Genomic DNA, 10196 nt, shown 5'->3' with positions numbered 1-10196 from the left:
CAATGTTGTATACCGCTGACCAGTGTAACCAGGCCATCGTGATCCTGACCACTATAGTAACTACCGAGTGAACTTGGACCCAGTCTTCCAGTTGCACCAAGATTTGTGAAGACAGCCGCAAATGCTGCATAACAAACAAAGAGCAATATTGAATTAGCAATTTATAAGAATTTACACTCGTCATTACTGTTAGGTCAGATGCAACTTAAGCAGTTGCAGGGAAACTTGAAAAACACGAGCTTAAACAGGAAGTACGATTGCGCTCCCTATTGGCATGTAAAGCCTATCCTATGATATGATTATGTCGGGGTTTGTGATTCTTCTATAAAAATTCATTAGTTATTTAAAATAGCCTTTATCCTGTATTTCCTCCGTTGTAGCTTCATAAGTTTATTGCGGACTTGTATCATTCCATTAACCTGTCTCCAACAAAGACAAACTCATGCAGGAGACCGATGCCTGAGATCACGTAAAAATTCATTCTTCGGATTGTTGCGTTGTAAGCTTTTGTTCAGTTTTATCAGGAGCCCATGGGCTCCTGGTTTTATAAAGCTTTATACTAACCTCTTAATAACCGAGTGCGACGGTCGTACTGGGCATGTTGGCCCGAGGTCGTTGCAGTACGGACCGAGCGCAGCGAAAACGACTTAGGGTCAATATTCCCCAGTACGGTCCCGAACAAGTGAGGTTAGTAAGTTGTTTATTATATGGCATTGTTTCTTTGAGCGATCGGACACTTCTCTGCTTGGTAAATGTTCGTGATCATTGTCTTCCATCAGCTAACTGTGAAAGGCAAAATTAAATTTCGCCTTTAAACCTTTTTGTGTTTCACTCAATTTCCTGGGAGATGAAAAAATTTAGTCTGAAGTGTCAGCCGTCTCTCATTTAGCGGGAGAATTGCTTGCCATATAATAATTAAGCTTATTTCTCGCCTATTTTGAATTCGACTCCATAGGACTTTTTATGCTTATCCTTGTGCCTACATAGGCTCTTATGCTGTTGCATATCGCACAATTAAGTTGGAATCAAGCTAAAGTGACAATGACCGGTTACTTTCCTCGCTAACCGTTTTCAGCACGATTTTAATGATAGCAAAGGCAAAACAGTAAGTAATACAAGGCAATTGGAGCCAGAAATATGGTTATTTGCACTATGCCAAAAAACAAGAAGGGCAAGAAACGATCCCCACTTATCAAGCTGTGCCCATATATCACGAGTGACCTAACCTTTTATTCTTGCAGATATAAATCAGCATTTATTCCTTTTTGGAATATCTTATTTTCGAAGGGGTTTTCAAAAAATCTCTTCAATATCAATTGCAATAAACTGTAGTTTGCTCTAAGAGGGTCCAAGATAGGTTTGGCGGGATGCGGGATGGGGCTTAAAATCGAGGCGGGATGTGGGATATGAAAAATTTTAAAGGCGGGATGCAGGATGAAAATACGACGGCGAAACCGGGATATGCTCCGTTTTCGTAGGCGGGATACGGGATAGGACAGTTTTACTTAATTTCTGTCCTATCCCGTATGCGGGATAGCAAGAAACCTCACGTTATGAGTTGAAAAGCTTTAATTGGCTTGGAGAATGAAAAAGTTGGCCAAAAGACCCTAAAAGACCCCTAGAAACCACGCAAAAAAAGTAAAATACTCGGACCTATGCCGCTCAAGCAACTTTCTATTTGTCCTCTCGGAGTAACACGTGACGCGGATTAAAAGTAAGTCGATCATAGCTCTTTCAACCACGTTGCGTTCGTTGTCATTAGCGCGATGGTGACATCGCCTCAATCCGCCAACCTCATGTGAAACCTCTGACAAAATAAACTGCGTTGCAATTTATTATGAAAAGGGAAGCTTTGGGAGCAGTTTTCTCCGCGTAAGGAAAGAATTCGGGCAATTACTGAAGAAAGAAAAAGCCTTGAGGAGTTCAAACAACGCCTGAGAGGGTGAGGCTATCCAAACGCAATCATAGAAAAAGGCTAACGAGAGGTTTTTGCCTTTTGTCACTACGTCCCACCCAGCAGTTAAAAATCTTAAACAGATATTGATGGAACAATGGAGCCTAAAAGCTCCGATAATATCATACAAAAGAAGTAAATCTCTTAAGGACACGCACGTCTGCGCAAAAATATAGTTTTAAGGCTCTCATGCAGAATGCGCGACGACCGCAAAACACACTGATGGAGTACGTGCAGGCCTGCATGTTATTAACTTCTATCTCAGAAATGCAAGCACAAAATGTTCACTCATGTGAATCCTCCGTAAGTGGCGTTTTCAGTCTACACTGAACTTTTGCGTCGACGTCAAGTCATTACATCACTGCTTAATGAGAGTTCATTTTTAGTAATGTAGAAGCTATACAAATGGTTCATCAGTTGAGCTGGAGCAAAGTGGTTTCAACTAGGCGGGATCGGGATGAAAATGCACTTTGCGGCGGGATGGAATAAAAAATAGCGGCGGTATGCCGGATTGAAAAAGCCTATTTTAGACCCTCCTCTAAGTGCTTTCAGTGAAGAATGCGTGAGTTTTTTTGTGGTAATTATATGACGGAATCAACTTGTCAATGATTAATTTCACATCTGGAAATAAATATGTGATGCACGTCTTCATTTTTACCTGGGTGGAATTCCCGGTGTGGAATTTCACATGGTCTTTCATAAAATTATATCAAAACACGCAATTTATATGCAGATAATTGTCCCGGTCTTCAGAATATGGACGCTATTTTTGTTTTAATAGTCATGCGGTTTACTTGAATGAAATTATGCTCACACATTTAACATTAAAAACAAATTTGCGCACAGACACTACATCATTAGTTTCTACTGACAGTCCGAATCAAAATGGTTCGGAGTAGAGTCTCGCATTTACATTTACGGAACATTTTTAGGTTACCTTATTTTCTAGATAATTTTCTTTTCATTAGTAATTTCGAGTTGAGTCTATCTGTTTTTCTGGCGTCTTGTTGTTGAAATCGCAGTGGAAATGCAATTATTCACAGTTTAGACTATAAGCCCAAAGCTTAAGGCGAATCAAATCAAACTAATCAAATACTTCAAAAGAATCTAAGCTTTTCGAAATTTCGTTTATTTGCTTAATACAGATTTTTGACATGACGTAAGTTTATAAGTTGCTTGGCTTTCGACAATGGACATTGCAAAGCATTTCTACATTTTAAAAATGTTTTAATCATAGTCAATGTTACGTTTGACCAGCAGTCAGGTAAATCATGCATCGTTCGAAGTGTTTAGGTCGCAATGAGCAAATTTCCAGTTTAAGAGTTGATACCTACCTACTTTAACGAGTGATGTTGCGAAAGTTACTGATCCCAGCCGGTTGCTTGCTTTGCATTGATAGGTACCACTGTCTTGGAGACTAAATCGTGAAATTTTAAGTGTGCCATTAACCACCACTGATCGCCCTTGTGGTAACGGAGAAAAGGCCTTTGACCATTGGATCACTGGTGGCGGAAATCCAAAAGCCTCGCAAACAAGAACAGCTGTTGAACTACTTTCAAATATAGTAACTTTGCCAGGGACCTTGGTAAAGACTGGGGAAACTAAAGAAGAACAGAAACAAGTCATTTATTTAGAAAGCCTATGTAACGTGCAAACTAGAAGCATTTAATTTCACGAGATGTCGCGCTTAAACCAAAGCTACGGCAGTGATGGTGTTCGTGCCCTTTGCCTATCGGAAAAATCCTGCACTCTTCCTTTCAACTGTTAATCGTGAAGAGACTCGGTTTGACAAGATATTACAGTGGCCATATTTGCCGGTACCATTCAAATTCATTGGAATTGAGCTATGTTTCTAGATCACCGTTTTCTTACGTTCCAGCCGATAAAACATGGCCACCGAAAACGTAACTAAGAATTTTAAGGAGGAGAGGAGCGTGATGCACAGTCTCGACAAAGATCGACTGATTCGCAGTTAAAGGATATGAATTTTACCCTGCCATATCGTTATCAGTGACAATTTTCAAGGTGATATTCAAAACACGGCGGGAATGCGATGTTCTTCTTCAGTGGGTACTGCCTGTTCTTAGTTTTTTTTTTAATTAATATAATAACGTTCAACAAAAGATCTAAGGATTTGGCTTCACTCTCGTCTTAATTTCTTTTCAATGCTTGCGGTTGAAGTTATATATAGGAAAGTGACCATGGGATTGGGAGCCAGACAAGAAGTTTACAACTGAGCTAAACTGGAAGACGAATAGACCTGTATAAATGCCAACTGCTTGTGACACGAGAATTCCATCAGAAAGTGAACTTTGAACCAAAACTAGGTCAGACTATAGGGTACCTGTAACCTTTTGTCTCACGAAAGTGATTCTGACCTTCAACAAAGAGCTCAATCACTTTTTCATCTTTTCCCAGCAAATTGGTTGCTCTGCAAACGTATTTCCCTGAGTCGTTATAGACAGCCTTCTTTATCACCAGTTTGTCTTGTTGATCATTGCTGTTTACCAATCGTGAGCTATTCATCTTACTCCAGAATACTCTCGGCTTTGGATTACCATCAGCTGAGCACTGGAAAGTAGCAGGCTGATTTTCAGTCACCGTCATTGAAGCAGGAGACACAGTCACTTGTGGTACAGATATGGACTCTCCCGGTTCTCCCTTAGGTCCCGGATGTCCAGGATGTCCTGTTTTACCTACAAGCGAAGAAAATTTAGGCAATTTTTTTCATAACTCGAACCTTAAAGCGTAATCAGATGTGGTTTATTTCTCAGTGGCGGTTCGAGTTAATGGGTTATGGTGTAAAATTATCTAACTGAAGAGAAGAAAAAACACTGAGTTCGTGCGCGCTTTGGTTAAGTCCTCGAGGATTCGAGTTACGTCAGATCTATCAAGAATTTAAAGAAGGAAATAATGCAAAACCTTGATTTAAAAACTGCGTTAATTCTGTGCACCAAAAGGACCACTTCATGTCTAGCGTGCATTCAAAAATACCCTTTCTAGTATAAAAAACAATCTAAAAAATTAAGTGAACGTTCAAAAAGATTTCATGAACCTAAGAGCCCATCAGAAAATCGATAAAACGTCAGTATAGTAGACAAACGGAGCGATTGATGTCGAAGAGGGGAGAGAACAAATCAGAACCAAATATAAAAGCAGACGGTTTGATCTTGGCAGACACGATGGTGCACCAGTCGAAATAGAAACTAAAAGAAACGCAAGGTCCATTTTTACCCCAATGTGGCCATTATTTTTAAAAAATATAAAAAAGTGCAAGGCATGAAGTCTTTTAGTCTTGAGTAACGTGAATAACCACTGATGTTGCACGGTTTAATGTTAAAGCTTTATTTAGATGTCCTTGATCTGGTTCTGGATACCAAGACCTTAGTGCATGCGTTCATCACGTCGCGCCTAGATTACTGCAACAGTTTTTTGTAGGGTCTTCCTGCTTGTCATTTGCGTAAGATACAACGCGTCTTTAATGCTTTTGCGGCTACTTCTTGGTTTTTACACTGGCTTCCAGTTAAGGAGCGCACCCAGTATAAGGTTCTCTTATTTGTTTTTAAAACGTTACATGGCATTGCGCCAGACAATATTACCAATCTAGTTGAGTTACAATCTGGGTCAAAGTATAACTTGTGATCCACCAATAGTCGTCTCCTTGTCCCGTTCAAGCGTAAAACTAAGAAGACAATGGGCGATCGATTGTTTGCAGTAGCTGCACCTTCACTCTAGAACTCAATGCCACCTGAGCTACGCACAATCTCGCACCTTAGCTCGTTTAAACGTCAACTCAAGACACATCTCTTTAGGGCTGCTTTTTATTAATAGAAATATAAACCTCAATACAGCTTTTATTCGCAATACTATTATTGTAATTTTATATCTAACTTAGATACAGCTCTTATTACAACTTATACGTAACTTGGATATTTAGATACGTTTTATTGATATTATAGTCTACATTTTTATTGTCACTATTGCATAGATCTTTATTTTTGACATTGTAATGCGCACGCGATCATTGTGTGGAAGGCGTGCAATAGAAGTATTAAATTCGTAGTAGTAGTCGTAGTAATAGTGGTCGTCGTCGTCGTCGTCGTCGTCGTCGTCGTCGTCGTCGTCGTCGTCGTCGTCGTAGTAGTAGTAGTAGTAGTAGTAGTAATAGTAGTAGTAGTAGTAGTAGTAGTAGTAGTAGTGGTGGTGGTGGTGGTGGTGGTGGTGGTGGTGGTGGTGGTGGTAGTAGTAGTAGTAGTAAAAATAGAGGAGTAACCAGGTTTTGGAGACATTTTTGTAAAAAAGCGTTCTCTGGTTAAAATTTTTTAAAAAGGTAAGCTTTCGGTTTCCAGACTAAAGCCTTTAAAAACTAAAATATAAATGCGTGAGATGGAAATATATACAAAATGGAAGTGTGACAAAAAGAATGTAAACACGGTAAAAGGGAAAAATGTGCTAGCCTAAAAGAATAGAGTATTGTTTTGGCAAAGGCTTGGAGTTATTGTCGGCTTCATTAGTGTTAGCGGTGTGCCAAGAACCAAATGAAATCATCCCGCGACTCTTAATCAAACCAAAGGATTCTCCTTGTCGTGAGATCATTTAGTCACTCCTCGACCCCTTAATGAAGAAACCGACTTAAGACAAAGGCGGACAAAAGCTTTCTATTACTTTTTGAATAGCTACTCCAACGATAGATTGCACGGCATGTAACGTGTGACACTCCTTGACAGATGGCAAGATATTCTCAACAATAATGTTGAACCCCGTGCATGAAGATTTCCCATTACTGATGCATCCCATGACTGAGACGTTACGTTCCGATCAACCACGCCCTCGGCCGTTTTCAGTGTGAGAGATCGATAGGTAAATTAATAACGCCCCAAGAAGGTGAAGTGTCTCCACTACTTTTGCAACTTGTTGTGGCTACAATGGGGGACAAAACTCTTAGGACGCTTGACATGATTTGCCTTTATTTCTCCCCTTTTCCCCCACCCCCCAAGCAATGTTGTAGTTTGTGCGGCGCTGTACACTTTACCCTGTCCTAAAAGAGTTTGTTCATTTCAACATTGTTTGGAGGGGGGAGGGGAGGGCCATTCGTGGTATCCACGTGGTTAGAGAAGTGCATATTATGCTACATTTGAATATGTGAAAAGGAAAGGCTTTGGAAGGAAGGTTTTCCATATCCGTCCCAAGGAGTTTTGTCCTCCATTGTAGTTTCAAAGAACTGTGCTCGATGATTGAGTTCAATTTGGAATAGTGTTGGTTGATTCATTGTGAAATTGTTGAAAAAACGCAGAAGTTGGAGAAAATCAGAAAAAGTAAGCCAAGAACCTTTCTTCAGTGTCTCAGAGACAGAAATATTTCACGGAGTTAATTATCTTAATTACCTTTTTCTCCCTTGACACCGCTTTCTCCAGGATCTCCCGTCATGCCTTGTTTGCCAGGCTCACCTGGTGGACCCATGACACCTTGTATTCCCTTTCTACCTTTGGTACCTTTGGATCCTCTTTTACCGCGAGGGCCTTGAACTCCCTTTGGTCCAGGGGGACCTGGTAGACACACTTTTTCTGAAGGGCGACAGGACTTGACATTAAGCGATTCCACATATTTCTCCATTCCTTGACGAAAATCGTTTATGTTGTCAGATTCAGTGTTGTTAACAGTAAGATGCCGACGGACAATTTTATTTCTTTCCATTAGATCTGCAAAGGAAAAAATCGTGTAAATCTCAAAGATCGTTTGGATAAAAACTTTTATGGCTCTTAGAACGACGATACATCCGTTGCGGCGAATGTTTGAGTGAAGATGCTGTCCCGAATGTTATTTGTAGGAAATAAGAGCTAGAGAGTGTCACCAGATTGAACTTTGGACCAGGGAAACAAACAAAGGCAAAATATCTTAAGTAAGAAAATTAAAAAAAGAAGTCATGAGGTTTTGAGAATAAAAAAGCCAGAAAAGCAGATATGAAGTTGTACACAAGGGTTTTGTAAAGACAAGGAACAGTGAATCTATGTCAAGAGCTAAATAAGGCCGACCTTTATTATTTCAACTCGATTAGCAAAACAACCTAAATAGTAGAAATGCTGCCGATGGGAAGGGAGATGTTCAATTATGCTTGCAATTTAACGACGGTTCGTGCGTAGAATTGAGGGGAGATTTTAATAGGTCTTGAGCAGGGACGGTAAAAAAGTGGAGCCTCAATTGGACCGTCCTTTTGGACCCCACTCTAGAGAAGAAAGAAAAAAATAGGCGGAGGTTGAAGATGACCAAGAAATAATTATCAGAAATGAATCTCAGCAGTTTGAGCCTTTTTTTGTTGCGAGACAGTGAATCATTATAGTTTCAATCCCTTGCGTTTCGAACAAATGTGTTCTTCTCCCGATTAGAGGGCTTCCTCCTTCGTTCGCTTCAGTTTCACTCACTGCGACAGCAATGAAAGAGTTCATCATTGAGTCAAATGGCAAAGCACTAAAATCTCTATTTTGATTTTGTTTTTTTTTCCCTAATGTATGCCACTTGGAAATCGAAACGCAGTATGTCATTTCTCAAACTCATGTTGACGCTGTTTCCTTTATCTCGGCGCAGTTTCCACAAAGAGGATTTTTCTTTGAAGCGAGATTAATTTATACCGAGGCAAGGTTTTCAGGCCAGGCCAGCTAAGAATTTCTAAATGATCATACCGTCTCTGATTCCTTTTGGGAACCAAGATTTGTGATTTACCGTACAATTTTTTATCCAACGAACGAAATAATATATGGAATTAATCATATATTGACCTTCGGATATGAATTCAACTGAAGCTATGATCCTCGCAGTTCTAAAAGCAATTTTTAGCAATTGCGTAGAGAAGCATGAAAAATTCAGGACTTCAGCGGGGTTTGAACCCGTGACCTCGCGATGCCGGTGCGACGCTCTAACCGACTGAGCTCTGAAGCCATTCGAGACCAAAAATGACCAGCTCACAACATCAGTGACGTCATAGCTCAGTTGGTTGGAGCCTCGCAACTGCATCGTAAGATCACGGGTTCAAACCCCCTTCAAGTCCTTAATTTTTCAGGCTTTTCTACGCTAAAAATTGCTTTCGTAACTTCGAGGATCATAGCTTCACTTAATTTTTTATACGTTGGACTGTTTGAGTCGTTTTTAGAGACAGCGTGCAAACGACGATCGATTCAAAAAGGGTTACCCTCCAATGACCCTGGGCGAGTTAGGACGTGCACTGTTTATTCGTCTGATGACACCTCACGTAAGACTGGTCGATTGCAGTTTCACTCAGATAAAGTCAGTACAATACCCTATAGCCTCCTTCGTATCTCCAAGTTTCACAAAGACGAAACTATTATCCAACATACAAATCGAAGTTTTCTTCTTCCTTGTGTGGTTTTGGTGTTTAACGGGATTCCTTTTAATGGCGCTTTGCAAGTTATCTGCACAAGGTAAATAACGCAATAAACATTGATCGCATACTGTACATGTCTTACAAGGTTTTCATAATTTCGTAACAACTTACCCCTTGAACCATCCTCGTTTTTGTGCACTTTCACGGGATACATGGCTCTTTGTTTCAGAAGAACTTTGATTTGTTGAATATCCTCGGAAAGCTCTGCCTCAGCCATTTTCATCTCGCGAATCACTCCCTCGTTTCTCGCGAAAAGAGCAACGGTCAACATAATCGCAAACACAGACAAAACAGATGAATATTTATGAACATGAGCACAATTTCCTCCCGATACAGACGGTTCAGGTTCTGCACTTTCCTTGTTGCATTTATCCATTTTAGCTTTATCTGAAAACTCCACTAAACAGTGTGGTACCGTATTATGTGTCACGAAAACAGGAACACTAAATTCAATCTCTCAAATATCACGGGTTAACAAAGGTTCCGGGTAACATTACACAAGAAATGTCATACCAGCCGTTAACTACCACTTGACAAAAGACCCGGCTTTGTAATTGCATGTTTTACATATTTGAAATAAGATATTATAGAGAATTAATTTAACTTTATTTTTTGTGTAGAAAATCAATGAAGTTTAGCTTTTATACTTTGATGGAATTCGATTCTTCCTGAGGAGAATAATTGTTAATCCCTGACCAAATGAGAGTGAGAGTTGATGAGAATTGACGAGAGTTGAGATAAGAGTGATCGAGAGGCGAGAGTTGACGAGAGTCTGTCAAGAGTTTTCGTCCGTAAACAAATTGAAGAGAGAGCATGGGAACTACCCTGGGAAAATATGGAGCCTGA

At 40.1% G+C, this 10196-nt stretch overlaps 1 protein-coding gene across 1 annotated transcript in view; it reads right to left on the bottom strand.

Annotated features, from left to right (window-relative positions):
- The window catches only part of LOC137997124 (uncharacterized), a 25683-nt gene extending 15903 nt beyond the window's left edge, over positions 1-9780 (bottom strand). The window contains exons 1-5 of the mRNA XM_068842910.1: positions 9462-9780; positions 7339-7653; positions 4333-4650; positions 3289-3555; positions 1-124 (exon numbers count right to left, since the gene is read on the bottom strand). The exon at positions 1-124 is cut by the window's left edge and continues 395 nt beyond it. Of these exons, the coding sequence (XP_068699011.1) occupies positions 1-124; positions 3289-3555; positions 4333-4650; positions 7339-7653; positions 9462-9726 (1289 nt within the window). The 5' untranslated portion in view covers positions 9727-9780. The remainder of the gene's footprint in view (positions 125-3288; positions 3556-4332; positions 4651-7338; positions 7654-9461) is intronic.
- Positions 9781-10196: the final 416 nt, after the last annotated feature.

The sequence above is a fragment of the Montipora foliosa genome, chromosome 3 (genome assembly GCF_036669935.1).
Source record: "Montipora foliosa isolate CH-2021 chromosome 3, ASM3666993v2, whole genome shotgun sequence".
Taxonomy (NCBI): Eukaryota; Metazoa; Cnidaria; class Anthozoa; order Scleractinia; family Acroporidae; genus Montipora; species Montipora foliosa.
The sequence above is the reverse complement of the archived record's forward strand: the minus strand, read 5'-3'. Positions and strand labels throughout refer to the sequence as shown.